We start from the raw sequence: 23,533 nt of genomic DNA on the forward strand, positions 1-23,533 counted from the left end.
CGGGTAGCAAAGCTGTTTACAAACACAGTGTTACAAAGTCTCCTTTGAGAGAATAAGAACAAAGAGAATGGTTACTCTCTCATTTTTTGGCATAGCACTGGTGAGAAAGAAAGGTGAAATCACTTTGCAGTTCCACCTCCAGTATAGAAAACTAAATCAACTTTGGTGAAGCCCAGCCAGAGCTGATCAGAGGTACAAAACTAAACACATTTGAAGACCACCACCTTATCCGTGAGGCAGAAAGCTGCTTCCCCGAGTAAGCACCACATGGCATCAGCTACCACAGCTGGTGTAACTGCACTGAAACATTCCTAGTGCTTCACACACCTCACAGGAGGAAAGAGACCTGCGCTGACAACTGAACACCCAAGTCTGTAGAATTCAGAATGCACTAATTCACTGATGGGCTTGGTGCCAAAATATCTTTGACCATTTCAGGAAACACCCAAAACTGGATAAGGCTGCAAAGCTGAAGAGGAAGCAGCCTCTCCTGAGTGAGATTTAAAATAACTTAGGAAGAATCAGTAATAAGATGATCATGAAAGCATCAGATCCATGCTTTCCCACAATACAATTTTGAGGAAAGCCTTGAGAAAGTCAGGCATGTCGTTTAAGATAGAGGATGGTGCTACCTTGAGCATGGGGATCCATCACAAACAGTTGAGCTGTCTCTCTTTCTGAGGGAGGTAACTGATTAAAATTTCAGCTGACAATGCCTGAGGCAACCCAAATGATAGCAGTGGGTCTGACCTTTGAGAAAATCTGTAACAGATAACTCTTGTTGTCCTATTCTTACATGGAAAGAATAAAAACCTGAAAGGTCTGTTTTGTTCTATCTTCAAAGGTTTAGTAAGTAAAACACAGCTGAGCATAAAATGGGTTTAAGAAGTTAAATGAATACAAGCTTAGGCAAAGAAACCATGTCCTTCTCTACTCATACACAAGCCTCTAACTAGCCCAAGCCAGACTGCTACAACTGCTGCAAAAGGAAAGTCTTTACAAAGTCATACACTTACAGCTTGTAGATCACAGCTTTAAACCCCAAAAGCAAACCAAAAAAGAATAATACAAAATTGGCTGAGTATCAAATAAACTATAAACAGACATTTTTACTATCACGCCTTACTCTTCAAATTCCTTCAGTTGAATGGACACATCTTTCAAATTAAGTTTAAAAAAACTTCAAGTGCATCAAAGCAGAGTAAGACTAGAAAGAGAGATTTGGAAATCTTCATTCAGAATTTGTAGTACTTCAGCTTACAACTTTATGTCAAATCCATGGTTAAACTGTTCTCAAGTATAATGGCCTTAAAACAAATCCTTCCAACTGGAGGCCCATAAACTTTCAAAAATAAAATTTTTCATACCCATCAATTAATACTCCTTCCTCCTTGACTCCTTCAAGTTCTCTATATTTGTTTCTAAGTTGCATTTTGTCTATAGAGAACAGTGGGTTAAGAAGGACTTGTCAAAAGTGCAGAACATACCAGTATCACTTGTAGCTGATGAATGAGTTCAGAAAGCTTTTTCTATGTCATGATCAGTTACAACAAATTGCTAAAGTAAAAAAGGATTTAATACTCTCTATCAACCAGAAAACTACTTTCAACTAAAAAATGGCAAACATTATAAGTCTGAGAGAACACAGCATATAACCCAGACAGATTTAAGTGAAATGCTCTCCTCTATTCCCAGTCTGTCAATATCATATACTTCTGTGTTTAGAAGACCTCAACTCTGATAAAAAATGAAAAGGGGATAGAAAAGAAAGTCCCCTCAGTCAAAACAGTGTGTGTCCCAGATTAAGGGTGTGTGAGGGGTGAGTTTCCTCATTAACAATAAACCAGAGTACACATCCTGACAAATCACAGGAAATACTGAGTGTTCAGCATCAAGAAAGGAAGTCCAGGTTACTTTTCCAACTTGAATGAGATAGAATCTAATTTAAAAACAAACTGTAAGAAATCTCTCCAGCAAAAACTTCAACTGCAATAAAACATATTTTCTTAGTATCTCTTGGGATAAAAAATTTCACTGTGCAACTTTTTAAGTGACATTATTTGTTGTTGTATACACATAGTTTAGTCTCCTCCTATTTTTCAATTAAGTCATGCAAATGAGCAACACAGTTAAAGAAGCAACTACTTGTTGCATCCTTTCCTGCCGTAAGTAGCATTATCAATCCAACTTGCAGATGTGGACACCTCCTCCAACTTCAATACTGGCAACCCACACCTACAGAACATGCATAACTTAAAATACCTGCCTGCCCTCAGGTTTACAAAGATTGACCTTTGTAATGGTCTCAGGCCTCAGGAGGGTCTACACAGTAACTACAAAACCTGTAGCAAGAAACACCCTGTGTCTGAGGGAGCACTGAGTTCTGCTGCAGAGTTAAAACTGCTGTATATAAATGAAAGCATAGGAACTCTGCAATAGACCAGCTGAACACCCACAACATTTTCCAGATTCAGCCTTCTCCAAGGTATGCATGCAGTAGAGAAGCTGCCCTAGTTTCCATTTCCTCCAAAAGAAATTGAATGGAGACACGGAAATTGAAAATTTCTGAAACATGACTTTCCCAATGTCCTTCTAGAAGCCGAAAATCACAGCAAACAAAAGGCTTTAGTTTAACATGGAAGTAAAACCTTACCGTGTCTGAACTTCCTTCCAGCAGTATGTTGATTGCTCTGTTCACATCCCCATTACAATCATGTAGTGCCACTATGCATTCATCCTGGTTTTTCCCCGTCACTTCCATAAGCTGGCAGTAAAAGTCAGACATGTTAAAATATCTAAATTACCATCATAAGAAAGTAAGACCTAGTATGACCACCAATTACAACAAAGTGCATAGCTACCATGTCAGAGTAAACTAATATCCTGAATAAAGTAATCTGCGTTGTACAGATCTGCTTGGGATTCAGACAAGAGAGGAAGAAGCACAAATTAAAAGGAAGCAGTCTTTCACACTTTTTCTGGTCTGTATGCTTGCAGCAAATGCTGCCAGATCAGCAGTATGTTAAGTGTAAAGGACAACAATAGTTTCAGTATTATCCTATCTCTTTCTCCATTAAAATTGCCCCTCTTTATCCCAGTGTGAGAAAAGATATATAGCAAGACATGGCAGAGAACAGATCCACCTGGAAAACCATCCAGACTAAGAAATACATTATCTTTCAGACAGACTAGCTCCCTTGATCCACTTCAGCATAAGGCCACACCAGAGTCACAAAGGTGATTAAGGAGATCTAGTTCTGAATTATGCTCCTTGAACTCATGGTGTATATCCTGAAGAGTGTGTGTCACAGAGCATTCAGCAAATTCATCTAAAGAACAAAACCTACATGAGCTAGAAATACATATGCAGAAGGTAAAACAAATTCTATGCAGAACTTAATTCATCTCCTTCCCATCAGCACAGCCACAAGCACTACTGATGAGGGTCCTTTGGCTTCACAAAGTACAAGATAACATTTTTGGCAGAGCAACAGAACTAGTTTGTAACAAGAACAACAAAAAGCATTTAACAATGCTTCAGAGGAAGTTTTAGAGATGAAAAGAAACCAAGAAATCTGCTCCTTTGCTGCATTTATGCATTCAAGCTAATTCTTCCCTCCTGGGTGCATTCGTAGGTTCTTCATGAGCTGTGATGTATTCACCAGGACAAAATCACCAACAGCCACAACAGACACCCATAATGCCAGGACTGCTTGAATTAATGGTCTCAGGTGTAAGTAGATAATGAAAACTTGATTATCTAACACCCAACACTCACCATGGTAGAGGAAGTGAGAGATTTCATTTATACACTGTAATTCTATAATTTTAATGCATACACAGATCTGTGAGGTAAGATTATTTATTTTTTAAAATAACGCCTTGATTTATCTTTAAGCTATCATTAGACTTCTACTTTTCCTGAAAAACTTCCAAGATATTAGCAAACTCAGCTTACACAGGTCACGTTTTTCTCGCATGTACTTAGGGACAAGCTGAACGCATTCTTTATTCTGACAATCATTATTCATCAAGACCATACTAGAGAGATACACTGAGGAAGACACAGCATAAACGAGTTTTGGCTTAAGGGTTTGTCTACAAAGCTTTGTCTACATAGTTTCCTACACTGAAAACTACACCGTCAGAGCTGAATTACCACAACATTTCTTGTAAAATGACTTTAGAGTGCAATAAGAGTATGTTTTCCTAGTTAAACTTATGTCCTTCTGAAAAAAGTTTCATCTAACTCAGAAACAACTTTTGCTCTACCTCCAAAATGGAAGCCAGTTCTAGAACATTTTATTGTGGGACAAAAAAATTTCTACCAATAAGAAATGTACCTGTTTCACTTTATCTTCAAAATCTGCGTCATTCTTATCGTAGATCATTTGAGCAAGGCGAATCTGTTCTGCTGTTGCCTGAAAAAAAAATTATATCAAAAAAGTACACAGAAGGTAACTATACTTTTTAGAAGTATATCCCAGTGTCCCTGCTTTTTCCTATGGGTTCTCAAAAAGAACATAATACAACAAGCACAGAGATGCTGTGGGGGAGGGATCAATATCTTGTCCATTCCTATTTATAGTTTTAAATGTTATTTGGGATAGAAGCAATTTCAACACATTCTAATCTATTTGAAATACAGTTAAAGGTCACTGTACTGACAAGACTACCATATAAAAACACAGAAGGACCAGGCAAGACTACATTTTAGCTACATTAATGCTTTCACTTTTATTTAAGATCTACTACTCCAGTATTAAGAGTTTAACTGTAACAAACTGGCAATAGTATCTCTAAATTAACCACATCTCTGAAAATCCCTGCTCCCATCCCCTTCCACAGCTCTCCCAACAACAATCTGACTCTGTAGTTTTATTGAGCACTTAAAAAGACTTGGGTCGTGTCTCAAAACTTTGCCCATGAACAGCTGCACTGTTTTTTTTTTAAAGTGAATACTGTTCTCAGAAAACTGGTAAAGCAACTTGCTATTGATGAAGTACCTGGTGCTTCTGCAACATTTCTGCACAAAAATGCACACTGGCAACTTGCACAAAAGCTGAGAGACTGAAAGAGATGCAGTCAAGTAGAAAAAATCCAAAACACACTACGGCTGTCCCTGAGAGAAAAACGACTCTAACGCAGATATCACATCACACACATCACTTCAGAGTGCAGCACCTGCAGCCTATGAACTGCACTCCCAAGAAAATACCAAAGAACAGTGTGCACTACAAGATCCTGGACCTCATTTGACTTCTGCTCAAAGACAAGAGGCTACTGCTGCATGTAGAGAAAGCTGATACTGAAGAGAGCTAGGACCCACTATGCGGCTGCTGAGCCTGCAGAGGTTCTTCTTTCTCGAGTGGGATCAGTTCATCTGCTGGAATTTTCGATGGAAAGGATTCACCCATGGCAGCTGGCTGAATCTCACCTTTTGCCATCCCACTTCACAGGATACGCACGTGAAATTCTGTGCCTCACAAAGTTAGATCTAATCAGAGTCAGACTGTTTGGCTTTCAGAGTTTACCACAAATCCAAGTTCTAGAGGAGGCCACCAAGCACAAATGCTGAGAAGAGTGTTAAAATTACTCCAACGAACACCACCAGGTGCTTATTTGCTGAAAAGTTACTGCAGCTGTCACAGTTCCTTGAGGGAAGTGACATCTGTGCTCAAAAACAACGCTCCAAGAGAATTAGCATTTGTAACAGTTGTACGCTCTGGGTTACTTCACCTTTTCAGCCTGTCATGCGGACAGCCTCATATGTCACTCCACTGGGTAAAAGGGGCTGCTCTGAACTCCCCAGTTCCACCTTCCACAGAACCCTGTCAATGTGGTGCTCTGTGCAAAGGAGGTTGTTCTTGGTGACTGCTGAGAACTCAGCAGACAGCAGAACCAAAATGTCTAGGAATTTAAGTTTTGTTGATCCATTTTCTCACTCTGATTACAGCCTCCACAGGCACACTGAGGCTTTTAAGCAAGTGAAGAGATTTTCTTTGAATATATCCAGAGCAAAGACATTCAGACAATATAACTTCTGTAGAGATATGATGGCATATTTTACCAAAAATCAGGAATCCACTAAGATTTATTTTTTCCATAAAGAAATGTTTTCTTCAAGCCCACGTTAGAAGACAAAAACATACTAATTCAAGAATTACGAATATGTGACAGCATCTTCAGTTTTCCTGTGTAAGCAGAGAGCCTAGAAACTTGTAGGTGCAATACACTCATATTTATGCCAGTGGATTACACCCAGATGGAATTGAAGATTCGGAAGGAAAAAAAACCAACAAAAACCACCAGATGACTACAAAAATATCAGACCACTGTCACAAAGAATTCTGGCCTTTCCTCCAGCATGTAGAGGTTCTTTATTTTGAAGGCACCATTGTTTGAATGGATGCTGTAGCATCCTAAGCAAGAGTATAATTAAGTTTGAATTGTGACTAAGAAAGTAGTAGTATTTCAAAACAGCCTGAACTTTACTCATCCTTACAAGATGTAAGTACCTTTTCAGTAGAAGAGTGAAAGAAATTTTAAACTAAAACTTCAAACTACCAGAAAACAGAAGTGTGCCAAACCCATGATTAAGTGACAGTAATAGACATACATCTTACAATAAAATGGCACATTTATTATCCAGAAGCAACGTAGTAGAAACATGATGTAATTTGTTAAATAATCGAAATGATGATCAATGTGATATTATGACAGTGGAATATCCATTTGGGAAAACACTATTCTATATTCAGAAAAATGAATCACTGGTGATTAAACAGGTAAATCCAGAGATTTCTGCTGATCTGCAAAGACTGACTAAGCAGAAAGGTCCATCTGGTATCTCAACAATAAAATATATGGAGCATTAAAACATAACTGCTATGTATGAAATAACCACCTTTTCCACTGAAGTGATCTAACCAGTATCTATTATGCAAAAGGCAGGATAAAAGGACAAAATGCAGAAAAAGGTCTTAATGTCTAAAATCAATGTATCCCATAGTTTGGAAAGGTCCTCCAGAGATACACCATGACCATACTCATGGTAATTTTTTTTTTCCTTTTAAAAGCAGGAATTACCAGTGTTCGAGCTTGTGCCACTTGCTCTCTGAGAACAGTTGGTTTCTACCTTTCCTATACCCTTTCATGAGGCACCTGAACAGAACACACTTGGCTTAGTGGGCTGAAAACATCCAGATCCCTGAGCCACCCCTCATTTCTCCTGTTTCAGTCTAACAACCATCTTTGCAGCTTTTCACTGGACTTCCTCCTATTTGCCTATGTCTATCTTGTGCCAGGGAACCCAATCAAGCAAACCACTCCAGTGCTGTCTTGCAAAATGTTGGAAAAGGGGAAGTCACCACTTTTGCCAGGCTGCTCAATATACTCCCACAGCCTTATTTTAAAATAAAACCAAATTCAACCCATTTGTTTAGAGTCACTTTCTAAATCCACACATTAGCATGAATCACCACTATGCCAAGTTCTGCAACTCAAGGAGATGACAAGGGTTTGAGGTCACATGATTAATACTGTAGAAAACAGACCAAGAGTGTCTCCATATTAAAGACTAGCCCCAAAAACAATAGAAGGCAGTATTTCTCTGTAGAGCTCATGTGTGTATCACCTCCAGACTGATACACACACGCCAGCAAAGAACTGAGACAGTTTTTGAAACCAGACTAATTCTGAGATGTATCTGTCAAGAGAATACTGAGTTGTCAGAAGGAGAAACATTCTGCACTCTTTGTAACCCAGATAAGCACGCAACTACTGCTGCCAAGAATCAGTAGCAGTAGGGTGAAACTTAATATCCATCTAACAGATACTGAAAATTTTAGTCTGCTAGGGGATGGTCATTGGTGGGGTCATTGCACAAGAAGTTTAGGATTTTGTGACTTGAAGAGACACTGAATCATGCTGTAGATCACAACACGCATCTAACGAAGCTTCTCCTGCCCATTCAAATTTCTCGCTTGACCAGAAATCTTCCAGCATCAGGAGGCTGACAGATAGAAGACCTGAGATCTGAGGACTGTGAGGTCACAGGACAGAAATCCTGACACAGGCATCAAAATGCTCACTGATAGGAGACATTGCTGAAGAACACAAAACTCATTTAAAGACAACACAGGAATAACTTAACGCTGTCCTGCATTACTGAGCAATTAATGCAAGTAATCAAGCATAATCTTCCAAAATAAACCATGTATTTTCACCCCATCTTTTTTCAGCTTTTACTGACTCAGGGAAGAAACTTGTATCATTACATTCTCACTTTCAAGTCAAAGAAGTTGATACTGTAGCACATACCTGCACTACTTGTTTCTGTGGTTGTGTCGGCTGTGTGGCTGAAATTTGTATTTTGTCCCGAGTGCCCCGGGTACGTTCACTGCCCACCGAAGTCATCATATACAGTATATACAAAACAATGTATGTACAAAATACAAAATCTGAAAGAAAAAAAAGAGCGTGAGTTAAGGTGGATACTGATTCAATAACCAAATAACATAAGTACAATAGCTTGAACTCCTGCCTTTACTACCGATTCTATACAGAGACTCATGAGAAAGCAGCTTTAATACACTATTTTTGGATTTACTGCAGTTTTTAACACTAAAAGGGGAAATGCAGTGGATAGAAAGCCTTTTTATCTGCTGACTGGAATCTGTGTCAATTGGTACTTCTAGATCTCATAGCTTTTTCTAGTTATTTAATATACAGACTTTTCTGTTGGCTACTCTGATTAAGTTTTAGCTCCAGCTGCATCACTCAAAATTGTAGAATACCTGCTGTCTAGTTCTGATGCCTGGAATTTATCCACTCTCACATCCACTCAGAACACTACACAAAAATCGTATTCATGAACTAAATACTTCCTCCTTTCCCTACTAACAAAACTGCTTTTCCTGCACATTCATGGAGGTCATGGCCAATTCCAACTCTGCTTCTCATCTCTCATTTATAAAAGAAATTATGATGATTAGGTTTAAATCCAGCCTCTATAGCCAGTACTTTTGTTTTAATCTCCCTCATATTTACAGAAACAATTTATAAAACTACCTATCACCCTGCTTTAAACATACTGTGGCTGTATACAGCAACAGAGAAATCCCAATAAAACCCCAAATCCACCCCCCACATCATTGCTACCCCATCTGTGGCTCTCAGCTTTCATTCTTATTTGTTCTCTAGTACTAAAATTACTTTGAAACAAGACATTATTATTCCCCCTGTTTGTACAGCACTTAGCACAGGACTAATCAATGAGCATGGTTTATAGCAGCTATGGTAACTGTAACAAATCTTTCAAATGGTTAGAATGCTCACGTTCAACTGCCTGGTTTCTGTCCCCAAAAGGTCAGAAAGTAAAACTGAAAATTTTTGGAAGTAAGGACAATTTGCAAGAGGTGTACCTGGGCAGAAGGAGAGGTACAAAAAACAGTGAAGTGCTTCTACTGCAGTTCCATTATATGAGCAGGCCTCAGCACAAAACTTGCTAGGGCAACAGCTGCCTAGCACTGAGCTCAGCACACAATAACCACAGTATTACATAAGCTCAACTGGAAGGGACTCCTCAGGATCATCTAGTCCAGTTCCTGGCCCAGCACAGGACCATTCCCAAAAGTCACACCATGTGTCCAAGACTATTGTCCAAACACTTCTTGTGCTCTGTCAGGCTTGGTGCTGTGGCCACTTCCCTGGAGAGCCAGTTCCAGTGCTGAACCACCCCGTGGGTGAAGAACTTTTATTATAAGACCCGAAGAAAAGCACCCATGACACAATTCCAGGCTATTCCCTCAGATCCTGTCACTGGTCACCACAGAGAGGAGATCAGTGTCTGCCTCTCCTCCCTCCTCTTCCCCTTACAAGGAAGTTGTAGACTGCTATGAGGACCACCTCAGTCTCCTCTTCAGAGATGAGCACACTGCAATCTCATGGACGCAGCCTCCTCAACACCCAACTGAATCACTGGCGGTCACAAGTAATGCACATTCAACAATTAAAGCTGCAATGAGATGCTTCAGTTTAAATACCAATTTATGATACCCAAGAGCCTCACCTACAATCAAAAGGACAATTAACTACATTATCACCTAAATCTCTTCTTTAAAAATACATTTTTGTTGGTCAAAATTGAACACGGACACTGAATTTATTTATGTACTAGCTAAAGCATTCAATAATGCTTTAATGTCTGAGAGGAAAGTGTATTTCCATAAGAAATATACTTGATCAGGAACTGACTGCAGTTATAGGCTGTACTGGAATACTGTGTTTCTACAACTTTCTGAATGCACTGAACAAAGCCAATCTATGTCACAGTCCCTTAAAGCAGTCTAAGTGCATTTTGTTCTAAGGCCCAGAACACACAGACCTTCAGAGCATTGTGTCTGACAAGAAGGCCAGATACAGCCAAAACAAAAAGTTATCTGAGCTACTGACACCATGTTCTATGGAATGCAGCAAAGTATAAAGTAGATGTGGAGATGCTCTGGGCAGCAAATTGAACATTTATCACTGACTATCTGCTCATGGCCATTCACTGATACATTAAAGACATATCAGCATTTTCAGCTGAGTCTGCAGTAGTATTATTTCAGCTGTTTATGTTAAAATCTGCTTTATAAGCTTTGCTGACTGGACTGACAACATCCAAAAACTTCAATTTATATAGACTAATAATGACCTTTGAGTTAGCTTTTTGTTTCATTGGGATTTTTTTTTACTGTTTCTTTTTCCAAGGATCAGACTGCTTATCAGAATTCAAACTAGCACAATGAGCAATGCAAAAAAATCTGAATAGAGCCCACAAGAGAGCACTAACTTCTCTGAAAGACAAGCTTATAGTTTCATATATGGTTGTATAGAATCAGCCCATTGCGACTTAAGATTTGTTAAGAAAATAACTCCATTGGGTCTCGATTTGTTCATAATTTCTGAATTAACATCATATTTATTATGGTACCTAGGAATTTTGATATTTCTGTCAGTGTGATTTCCCCCAATATCACCAAAGCCACTGAAAATATGATGATTCATATTTTAGACAGGACAGCAGGACACTTATATTAAAAAGTTTTCTGTTTTCTGTGCAAAGCACAGGCTGAACTACACCCTGCTCTTTGGCAGCCATGCAATTTGTGGTTCCTCAAGCAGATTGTGTCTCTTCTTCTTTTCCTAGCATGTGTCTCCCACCACTGCTTGAGCCATACTTGTTCTTCAAGATGAAAGGATATTTTAAGAAAAAAGGCAGGCACACAAATGGCTGAAACACTCCTGGGAGGCAACATAGCACAGAAAGATCACGCTGCTGTGGGAACAGCTCAATCAACCTGAACAGCTAAAGAGGGTTTTTAAAGGAGATCTTCATCCTCCTGATTGTGCAGTACATGAGCAGCACTATTTGGCAGGTTAGAACGAAGAAAAAAAAAGCCCAGCAAAGGTACGGGGAGCAGGATGGACTTGTACTTGCCTCAGGCAAGTGTAGAACCCCACACACAGTTTGACAGTCCCCAACAAGCCAACAAGGACATGCTATAACCCATCAGACAAAATCTAGTCTTTTTAAAAGCAAAACTGGCAGCCTGATAAAAACAGACCTTTCAAAATACTGTTATTTTACTTCCTCTTAAGTTGGCTCCCACTGTCTCTTGGCAGTGTCCAGACACAGCAGCTGGAGGGCTGCGCTCCCCCTCAGACACTGCACTGAGCAGGGACACATGGCTGAGGCTTCGTGCCAACCACACCTACTGCAGAGTAAGAAGCAACAGCAGCAGGGAGGCACTGCCTCCAAATTATCACAGCAACGACAGTTTTGAGCATAAGTGGGATATTATTAATTAATTAGATGGGGCTGAACAAGAACATTTCCTTGCTCACAAAGCAGCTTCTTATTCTCTCCAACTTGTCATATTCATCAAGTGTGTTTGGCAGGCTGCTATCACAGTAATGAGCAGGATATCACAAACTGTTAAACTTAATTTTAACTGTAGATCAAATGAGGAAATATGATTTGAGATTGGGAGGGAGAAAACTCTTAATTAAAATCTATTTAATAAAGATTTAAAAAATATTCTGGCAAACATGTTTCAGTTTCCATGTCAGCATCTGGTGCAGTGCAAAAGTCCCCCATCAGCAGTTAATACCTGACACCTTGCAGATGTTGCAATTCTAATAAGCAACCAAAACAGCTGTATTTGAAGAAACATATAAACTATTAAATGAAACTAATACTCGTTTTATCACTTTCTATACCCTAGTACAGAGCACTAGTGAAAAAAAAGGAGAAAGTATTAAAGAGAATAATTCTCATATAAAGAAATTCTCATATAAAGAAATTCTCATATAAAGAAATGCCTCTATTCTCATGACAATTAATGAATATGCACAAGATTCCTCTCAACTTTTTTCTTTTTTTGCTGATGTAACCTAGTACCCACAGACCAAGGTTGTCTTTACTAATTTGAAAACAAACAAAAAACCAAAACCCAAACAAAACTAACATTTAAAAATGCCTCTATCATCAGTTATGACTTCATTTAAAAAATTTCCATTAAAAAAGGAAAGCAACAGAATAATCAATTATGAAAACCATCCCAACTCTCAGTCTTTTTAGCTTTCTGTCTGTACAGCATTTTTTAGTCCAACAACCTATACTACAACTGCAGCTCCAGAAATGTGTAACATGGAATGGCAAGGATCATTCTAGCTTAAAAAAGCAGTAACAAAATATTATAATTTAACCCTTCCTAAAACTACCAAATTCCCCACCTCCAAAGTCTTCATCCCTTGTCTTATGCAACACATTTAGTTGTGTTTCCATTTTGGATTTTAAAAGGAAAAGAGAAAGGCAAATAATCAAAGATTAATTGAACACATATCAACACAAATAGCAGGTTTTTAAAGCTATTATGATGTTTTCTGTCATATGTTGTTCTATCTTCCTTCAGCAAGAACTCTAAGCCTTTTAGACTTAGAAATCAGAAAACCTAGAAATAGAGGATAAAAGTTGATTTGACATGGTTGCAAGCCCCCAAGATACAGGAAATCTATTACTGAACTTCCAGGAACAGACACAGCAATAGCAACAGCAACTGACTTTCAAGATTCCTCTAGAAGTTAAATATATTCACTTCCATCAGTTGAAAATAAAATCTGCAGTTTCGATTGCTTTCCTGAGGCAGTCTCAAGTAAGTTACTTTCTTGATTCTTGGACTGTGATAAACCATTGAAAGACCTCTGTGAACACCTTAAAAATGTGACTGCTTTTTTATATTCAAAATACAAAGCTACCAGTTAAAGATTTCTCACAGTGACAGGGTTGCGAAAAGGCTGCAGGACACTGCCTCAGGAGGGCATAACTACTGTACATGTACAGTAAGCTCAGATTTTACTGCTCCAGCTGTAGGATTTCATGAGCAGGAAGAAAAAGAACAGTGGGAAACAATTACATCTGCAAAGCTTCGATGTAATGCATTTCACCTGAGTGCTGTTGTCCAGAGCATCTCACCATCTCTTTATTGCTGATTGAAACAGGAAGAGTTTGCAAGAGTCAGATGTTCCTCAGGAACCATGCTGATGGCTCAGGGTCTGTACTGCCCCAAGTAACTACATTGAACGTGAGTTTATGGATCCTGGGAGGATTCATGCCTCATCTTACAGTCTTCTATGGCAAATAGGAAAAATATTGACCTGCATAACTGGCAGAACACTAAAGGAGAGAGAAACTTTACTATCTGTATGCTCTTATGTTTTACCAAGGAAAGAGTATTACTGGGGAGAGTCTGAGTACCAGCACAAACACAAACTAATACATAAACAAGCCATGTTAACAAACTGTAACCAATAACCAAGTGACTATTCTTACCCACCTTTTGAAAGCCCTCCAAGTTGTTACTTGAAACAATTATCCTGCTAGGCAAATCTATAACTAGCTAAGAACACGTTCCCATCTGCAAAAATCAGAAATTTCTCCTTAATACCAGAATAAAAGAATTTTATTTTAAGGATTAGTACTCCTAACCATATGCTATGCAAAGTAAGACAAAGAAATACACAAAGAGGTCTTACAAATAAAAGACAGCACTTGGTAGAAGTTTTGGAAGAGCAAGTGCTCCTCCTCAAAAGACTGGAGTTAGGCATAAGCTGGTCACATATTCAGAGCCCAAAAGTATGATGTGGACAAGGGACTGAACACAGTACATTTTCCAGAAGTAAAGCATGTTTCAACCATGGAAGTTAGGTATTATAATTAACATTTTTTTAAAATCCTCTCAGAGTATCTATTTTTTTCCTATTATCCCAGTGTGTCTGACTGAGAGATGTGCTTCACATTTCAGAATATACTGGTGATTCTCTAGTTTTAACCAAAATCTACCAGCTACACTCAATAGATATCCTGCAGACTTGTCCTCATCATTTCTTTAAAAATACTGAAGCTTCAGAGGCCACATGTACCCTTATTCATACAGAAATTTCTGAAGGAAGAAATGCAACTTTAACTGGTATTTACAAAAAAAAAAAAGGTAAGACAATCAATCACACCAAAATCAGAGAAGTCTGACTGACTTCCACCTAGGACTTTATCTTCCACACAGCCAAGTCAATATTCAGACTTGTGAAAAACTGATTAGCAAAACTCACCCAGCTCCACTGATGTCTGTATGCACCTGAGTGACTCTGGACAATGAAAGGCAGTGAATGTCCTAAAACATTCAGAGAACTTGACCTTATGTTTCAGACATCAGTATCTACAAGGAAGCAGGTTCTGCTCCGTGAACTAATATGTGTACATAGGACCCATGCTTGCAAGGGCGTGCAAAAATGCACTAGTTACCAACAGTTATGATTAACTGTACTGAAACTTCAAGGAACAGAGAGACACAGACAAACTGCCTATTGTTTTCTAAGCACCATACTCTGGACTATCAGAACTTGGTAACAGAGATTAGACCACAGCTGTTGCCAGGAAAAACAAAACAAAACAAAACAAAACAAAATAAACAACAAAAAACAAAACCAAAAACAAACAAACAAACAAACAAAAAAAACCCCACACCAAAAAACCCCAAACCTACCAAGACCAAAACAGGAAAAAAAAAAAAAAAAGCTGCACTGGCCCAAATAAAAATGAAAAAACAAAATATATAGGAAACAGGAATTCTCTCTGACAACCACCCATCAGGGGGATTCCAGACACTCCAATTGAATCATCCACTGCATTAACTAGGAGGATTGGAAAAAACATTAACTAGTATTTAGTAAAAAAAAAGGTTTATTGCAGCCGGGGGAAAAAAAAAAACTAACTAGCAGGCTTTTCAGAGTTGAAAATCATTATCCTCTGCAACCAGAACCAACACAGCCCTCCTGAAGTCTCTCAAGCAAGTAAAGGATGGCTGAGCACACTCAAGTTCAAAAAAACCCATGGTTGGACTGGAGTTTTAGTTCCCCTTTGGGACCTGGCTCTATATTCACTTGAAGTTCAATCCATAGCTTGGGCAGAATCCAAACAGTTTGTTCCATTAAAATCAAGTATCAGCTCACATCTAATACCACACAACTGTGAGCAATCACCAGAAATGGCATGCCTGCTCCCCCACTCTTTAACCACAAAATATTGTTCCTTTCCTTCAATTGGGCTAATGATCCTGCAGCTGCAGAGGGAGTCGGTTCAGTAGGCTCACCCAGGAGCAAACTAAAGCCTCTAAAACAAAACAATCAGTCAGTTCAACAAGCTTATCCAGTGGAAAACTATGTGGCTATACAACTGCTGAATCTGACAGGAGGGACAGGGATCAAGTTCATGAGGAAAGGGGGAACTTGCTTTTAGTAGACAGGCACCATTACACACAGGTAGAAATGTATTTTGTTTTTCTGGGATCCAGTAGAGCATTACTTGATCCTGGTCAAGCCCATGCGTGCAATCAAAAAAATAGAAACAATTCTCTATAGGTATTTTAAAAACAGAACAAAAAAACCCCAATCTCTCAGGAGAGTTTTGAAGAAAAGTGTACATTTGAATATATAATTATCTTGGAAGAAAAGAGGCTTCTATCACGTTTACTGAGGAACACTTCATGTTCAACCTCTCAGATACCTGTTAGCATCCAGTTAGTAACTTGCAGCAAAGAGTATCTTTAAGATTTGGAGGTGCTTTTATCCAAAGAACAGGAGGGTATAATCAACATCAGAACAGCCATACTGACACAGCTTATGTTAACCCAAAATACAGTCTTTTTCCCCAGCTACAGAACTGTATGTTTACATTCAGCTTCAGACATTAAAATAGATTCAAACCAGTCCAAAGCAACTTATTCACCCATAACAATCTTTAATTATTTTATATGCATAACTGAATATTCAGTACTTTTGCCAGTCATCTATGGATTTCACTTTTAGAGGAATAACATAATTAAACATCCACCCATTCCCTCAAAAGCCCCACCCTGACAAGGTTTTTTTCACTCTGCCAGCTCATTAAAACTCACAGCATCCCCTCTGAGGGGGAAAGGAGGAAATCCAGACAAAACCATTGAGGAAAACAGAGCTGGGTGACTTGGAAGTTTTTTGAATGGCTCTCTCTAATAAAAGAATCACAAAGCAAAGCCTCTTCAGACTGCAATAATTTGCAAAGATTTTCAGCCTGAGATGAACTCTGGGGTCAGCAAAAAGCCCAGGTGGCAAGGCACACACATATATATGTAGGTGAAAAAACAGCTGCAGAGTACCAACTACACAAGTTATAGATGTTCTCTTCAAAGAATACATGAAAGTACATAAGAACTCAGGCCACACTCTTGTTAAGCCATCAATACTACAACACAAAAAAAAAATACTTAAGTGGCCAAAGCATCTCAGATAAGATTGAAGTACACCATTGAAACTGCTCAGGGTTGATGACCTTCCTGCACTAACTGTGACTGATTTGTCTCAAAACCACTTGTTCCTGCCCTTCTTGTGACAATGTCAGCAGGACACTTCCAGAACAGTTAAAGTTTGGGCTGTGAGGAAACACACCATTCAGGCTTCCACCAGTTTGTCAATACTACCAACTGTAAGATACAACACTTAAAACCAAAAAAAACATTTCACTGGATCACCCCCACTTACCACTACCATTATAATCAACAGCTACCTTGAACTCACAAGATGAGTAATACATGCAACCACAAAAAAAAAAAAAGGCTGTTAAATAACAAGTGCAAACTTTTCCAGAATAAGCTGTTTCAGAAAATTAAACAAGGAAAAAAAAAAAAAAAGAGCAAGGAAGAACAAGTACTGGGAACAGCTGGCTCCAGCTATTAAATGCTAGAAAAGCATACTTCAGTTACCTGCTCTAACAGCCCATACCTGAACAGCCTCTAAAATGAATTGCTGTTTCCACAGAAAAACAAACTGAGTAAAAAGATTCAAGTAGAAACCCAGGCACTCCAAATGACACCAAGAACCACGTAACAGCTGGCAGGACAATACTCAGCAGGGGGAATTCTCTTGGAACAGTTTGCTCAGAAACAAGGTGTCACACAGGAAGCAGTGCTGCACATCGGACATCTCGCTGCCAGATCACAAGCACACTCCTTGCCTGCACTTTCCCTGCCTCCCCCAGCGTCACCAAACCACTCTCTCCTGGAACAGCTTCCAAAGGAATTCTTTGAATAGAAACAGATACAAGCAAGAGGACTAAAAATAGCAGAGCAAGAGCAGAGACATTCTCACACTTGCAGAAACACACTCAACTGCATCAAAAAAAGGCCCCTATTTAATTCACACTAGAATTGACAGTGAGGGACAAAGTAGAAAGTGCCACCACAGAAAAGTTTTGGAGGGCAGGATTAATTCAGACTTATGCCACTCATCAGATCACATTACAACACATACAAAAAAAAAGCAATGCTGAAATTACAAGCCACAAGTGATATAGAAGGAAATACACTCTGTAATCAGTAATGCTGTATCTACAAAATGTGGTAGCAGATTTCTGATTTTAGCTTCAGTTTTGGTAGCAACACCAGACACCTTCAGTATCCTTCCTGCACCTTCCCAACCCCCAAACTAGACACCAAGGGAAGACCACCAGCACAAACCACTCCTTGTGATACGTTCTTATACTCAGAAGACAAAAGAAAGCTAGGAGTCTTGCAGAAAACCACTTTAAAATAAAGCAAAATATTCCAGAACATCTTCCTGTATTTTTTGTCCCAGATTATACTTCTCAAGACTAATCTTAGGCAGGAATATCCAGCAAAACAAAATAAGCTCTTTTGTTCAGTTGTTTTTTTATTTTTGCAGTGACATACATTGTCTCTGAATTTAAAGTGAGGAGGAATTTAAAGAAGGAGGAAAAGAAATAATAGTTTGTAAGGCAGTGTTAACCATTTCGTTTCTTCACAATCACTGTACATCACATATTAATGAAAACTATCAGCCATTTGGCTCAGTTTATCCTTTCAAAGTTAAAAAACACTGTAAGAAGTGAGTGAAATCCTTTTACAAACTTACTGTCAGGTGCTCAAAAACAAGAAACACCTAAAACAGCACAAAGAACTGAAAGCCATCAAAGATCACTTCCATTTAGCTGCCACCTCTGGATTGCTCTTTCTTACAGTCACAATCGTTGTTACCATTTTATCTAGCTTTAAACAAGCAGGTGTGACAAGTTTCCTCTGATACGAATCCCCACATTAACTTGCTTCACTCAGGAACTTTGCATTTACCCCAAGCTTTCCCACCTGATTTTGAGTATTATTTTCCTCACAACCACAGCTTCTCAACATGGTGTCATATGTAAATTCAGCTATTTCATCAGTCTAGAACTCATGTGAGGTCAGGTCTATCTCATCTGCACAAAAATGATACCAAACTTTTGAAAGAGATGAAGGATTAATTATCTTTACAACCTAAAACCTGCTAGAAAGGAGCAGGCAAATAAAAAGGCCTCTATGCAGAATTCAACCTAACAGCCGGAATACAGTCATCCAGGCTGTTCTCATCCTTGAAATTAAATCAAAATTAAATTCATCTCTCACTTCTTAGTTGCTTAAATTTTCTGAGGAAGATACCAAAGAGACAAGGTGCTCACATAAAGCATCAAATTGCCTACAGTTTTATTGCATTTAATCCAGTATTTACTTTCTCTCTAAACATAAATGGGGTGGAGAACGACCTGTATGCTTTTTCTAAGACCCATGACCACTGTTCCAGCTCCATCAGTACCTTCTTCTGCTAATCTGGTCTGACTTAAATGTTATTGTGTTTGCTGTCTCCAGTAGGAAGTTGTCATTCTCTTCCACCACTTCTTTCCAAGGCAAACCAGCTCACAATAAATTCACACAAGGGCATGAGTAATATTGTCTTTTTAAGTTCACAAAATCTGAACAAGCATATAAATCTTTTCTTCGAAACTCCCTTCCTATTGTTAAGCCATTAAAAAATTCCTTTTCATATTAATGTATTCCCTTATCTTCATCAAGTTAACATTCCCTTATTTTTGTACTCCATGTTAGTTGAGTACAGCATAGGAATGAATCACAGTCCCTGATTCCACACAGGTATGCCAAGTTTATCTACTGTGCAAGGCAATATTAAAATGCCTAAGTAGAAAATGTGTTTTCTAAAACATTCCAAGAAGATGATAGTGACCTGTTCATTTTACCACTGAAAGTCTGAAAGACCAAGCACTTTCCTACAGGATGAAATTGCTCACTTTTGAAACAAAATGGAGTTGTACTCTATACACAGCTCCTGAAACAGCTTATTTATTCTAACTGTACACCTCACCATCACATATGAATTCTGACTCTGCACCTGGAATACACATTGTGCTTACTGCAGTGTTCAACTCTAGCAACAACATTGAAATATTACAGGTACCAGCTACAGAGAGCATACTGCCCCTTTAAAAACTTCACTAAACAAATGGTTTGACAATGACAATATTTAAAACCATTTCAGAAGATGTGTTGTAAACATCAGTTTTCTCCAAGGAAACCAGAAAGCTGTATGTACACAGAAATCAAGCAAAGGATGAGCAAGGAATAATCAAGATAAAATATTACAAGTTCTAAAAATTGCATTACAAACTTAAGTAACAGCTTTTTAAACAGAGTAATAATTTTCAGTCATTTACAGAGCCTTGTTAAAAAATTCTAGCACAGCAGGGGGCTGTTAAGCACACTTGCTGAAAAAGCCAAGATGACACTGTAAATAAATTCAGAAACCAATAGCAGACAAGTTTAAAATGCAGAACAGTATGATGCCTTAAATGTGTTCTCAATTTAACACAAGACTATTTTTCAAGTTCAATGAGTACACTGTCCAAAACATGGCTTTTTGAAAACTAGTAAGAACCTGAATCAGTAGAATAAAGTAAAAATAAACATTTAAAAGGAAGAATGTAACATACCTCCTCTAATCAGAGAAAAAAGTACAAGAGATAGCAGTCACCCAAAACCACAATCAGCAGAAAGTAAATGACTAAAAACCCCCTCACAGTCTCACCTTCAGAACACTGACATTTGCTGTTCTGTGGGGCTTTAAGGTAGTTTTCTTTGAAAGTATACAAGCCTCATCTAAGTAGGTACCATCCTTTTGGTTCCTTCAGTTTTTGATGTCTAATGTTAGAAAACCTATACTTACCAACCCTGTTGCTATGCTCTAAAACTCTCAGGAAAAAGGTGTTAGAATGACCTTAGTTTTGATATTCAAGAGAACACTGCCCTGAAGTCTGAATTTTTGAGATTTGTTGGAAGATACTGTGAGCTCGCAACTACATCATAGGAATTTCTGCACAGGATCAAATGCAAGAGACTGATAGAATGGGATAAAACAACTCTCAATACACTGCATTTAAACATTATGGAGTACACATACAACTGCTGAAAACAGCAACTTAAAAGAGTAGAATTTTTACTTCCACTTATTCATGCAAGTCCATTTGAAGAGTTGTAAATACTTCCAAGTAAAACATTTTGCACTCCTTTTAGATTTTATTTTGCCAAAAAAAAGAAGAAAGGGAAGGAAAAACTATGTTTAAATGAATCATCTCACACTAAGAGCCAGAGACATAACTTCCCTGAAAACCATTCTAAAATCTCAACTCTTGTATACAGAACAAATAAAACCCAGAAAATTCCTAGCACACACAGCACCAAGAGTAAAGCCTTCCATATCTGAGATTATGTTAGACTTTCATATATATTCTAATATGCAAGTACATTTGAGAACACAAACCTTTGTTTGACTGATTTATCAGTTCCTACCAAAATCAAATGAGGAATAAAACAGAGACCAAGGAATGTAATGACATTAAGTGAGAAGAAAAACTAGGACAAAACCTGGTGAATCAAAAAAAAAAAAAATCAACCTTACAAACTAATGTGAACATACTAAATGCTGTAGTTTTACTTCAGAGGCAACCAAATTTAAATAAACGTTTATCTGGAACTCACTTGTCAGCAAACATTATACCATGACTGAAATGCAAGTTGTTGAACCTTTAGAAGCACACTGATGTCAAACTATACTACAAACAAGTATTTCTTTAGCTGTACTCTTCTAGAGCTTTAGCAAGCTATCCAATTGTGCAAAAGAATTGAAAGTGTAAGTTCCAGACACATATGATAGTGTTTTGGTTAACATTAAGTCTCCTGGAGCTGTGATGTTTTGAATTTAACACAACTGGGAAACTCTCCCATCATCTTCTTCACAAGGAGCTTTTGAGGAGTTTTTTTCTTTTAAACTCATCTGAAGCTTAATAGAGATCCTAATATTTTAATTTTTTTTTAAGATAAACAGAGGGGATATTTACACTTTTTCTTTAAATTAGAAATCCGGGTGATTTTGAATATATATATATAAAAATATATATCTATATGTGTATATATATATATATGTGTGTGTGTGTATATAAGTTTTGAAAAAGAGAGATGAAGAATACATATTATAGGTCAATATTTCAACAAGCTTTGATACATCCCCAAAACTTAATCCTTAGGAGGTCAATATATACCTAGTCCTGAAAGAACTAAACATATCACGTCCTCCCAGCTGGTCTTTGAGATTTCAGGAAAGTAGAGCCCCACACCTCTCCAGCCATAAACACCATACCAGTATAAAATACAATAGAGTTATAATGCCCAAACATGCATTGAGATAAAACCAGCCTAGTGTGAAGCTCCATTTTCAGGCTTTGCCATGTTTCCAGATTAATGCTTTTAGGTTTTAACTGTAACAAAATAAAGTTCATTTATACATTTTAGCAAAGTTTAGCAAAGTGTTTGACCTATGTTTACATGACGTTACTTCACCCAGTAGGGAACTTGAGAAGCATGTAGCTGAGATTTTTCAGGAAATGTAAGAGGTGGTAATGTTCTTATTTTATTCAACAGAATGACTAAGTGAATCTACCGGGAAAATTAACTTTCCTCAGAATTATTGAGTGCCAGAAGAGATAGCTTATCCCCTTCAACATTTCTGTTTTAGAAAAGAAAAAAAGTATTACCTTAAAAAAATTTTCACAGTCTTTCCAGCATATCTGTTCATATATAAGCTTCTGAGGGATACAGCAACTTGTCAATGCTACACTACACATAGCATAAATGCAGAACAAAAACACATTTGTAGGATTACCAAAAGTAAGATGCAAAACAACCTCACAGCTTTGCAGTCGGCATTACCAGAGACACAGCCACTACACACTAACAGAGCAATACCGTTTCAAAGGACTGAAACATAGTCTCAGTGTCAAAGAATTCACCAGGCAGATTTAACAGCCAAATGGGATGTTGAGAACAGAGACCCCTTTCTCTCCCCCCAAGTACTCCACCACGGCTAATCACTCCTGGTATTATTTCATTACTCACTTTCAGTGTAGTTCATCAAAGCAGGAATTTTGTTTGTTTGTTAAGACACACCTAAGGTTCCCCAGCATTACTGATTCTGCTTATATGAACCAGGCTCCGAATAATTTGAACAAACAAATCAAAGTAGCGACGCATCATATCAAGATCAAGAATACCAAACTCTTCCCCCTTTTTCCCCCACCACAAACCTGTCTTGTAACTAGCCCCAAGCCACATCCTCCTCCTGCTCCTCCACAAGCAACTCACTCTGTCCTTCTCCCTTTACACACTGCATTAGAACCTGTCTGTTAAGTCAAAGAAAGGATCATAAAAAGTCCACATTAACAACTAATCATAACTTTTCTCCAGTACTGTGGAGCAACTGGAAAAGGAGAAAGAGTTATATATCAGCTTTTCAATCAAGGTCTGTAAATAAAGGGGACCTACGACCATAAAAGCAGTTCCCGGCCCCTTACCACTCCTAAATGAAGTCCCAAGAAGAAAAATTATGCTGACTCCAGTTGCTCAACTTTTTCATTTCTTTTCCCCTATATTCAGCTCCAGTTTCAAACAGCTACCTGTTTCTTTTTGCTGGGTAGAAGGGCCTTTGGTTACCACAGTGTGGCTCAAATGTTCAACATCACCTTGCTTTTGCCTGAAAGGCAAGATGCCTCAGTCAGTAT

General features: G+C 38.2%; 1 protein-coding gene across 13 annotated transcripts in view; it reads right to left on the reverse strand.

Moving 5' to 3' along the window:
* Window positions 1-23,533, reverse strand: part of UBAP2 (ubiquitin associated protein 2) — a 140,775-nt gene that overhangs the window by 110,694 nt on the left and 6,548 nt on the right. For all 13 annotated transcript variants that reach the window (XM_054517834.1, XM_054517844.1, XM_054517833.1 and 10 more), the window contains 3 exons: window positions 8,323-8,462; window positions 4,344-4,421; window positions 2,654-2,764 (listed from right to left, as the gene is read on the reverse strand). In XM_054517834.1, coding sequence (XP_054373809.1) covers window positions 2,654-2,764; window positions 4,344-4,421; window positions 8,323-8,421 — 288 coding nt within the window. In that variant the 5' untranslated portion in view covers window positions 8,422-8,462. Of the gene's footprint in view, window positions 1-2,653; window positions 2,765-4,343; window positions 4,422-8,322; window positions 8,463-23,533 lie in introns of those variants that run through there.

This window comes from Molothrus ater, chromosome Z, assembly GCF_012460135.2.
Source record: "Molothrus ater isolate BHLD 08-10-18 breed brown headed cowbird chromosome Z, BPBGC_Mater_1.1, whole genome shotgun sequence".
Lineage (NCBI taxonomy): Eukaryota > Metazoa > Chordata > Aves > Passeriformes > Icteridae > Molothrus > Molothrus ater.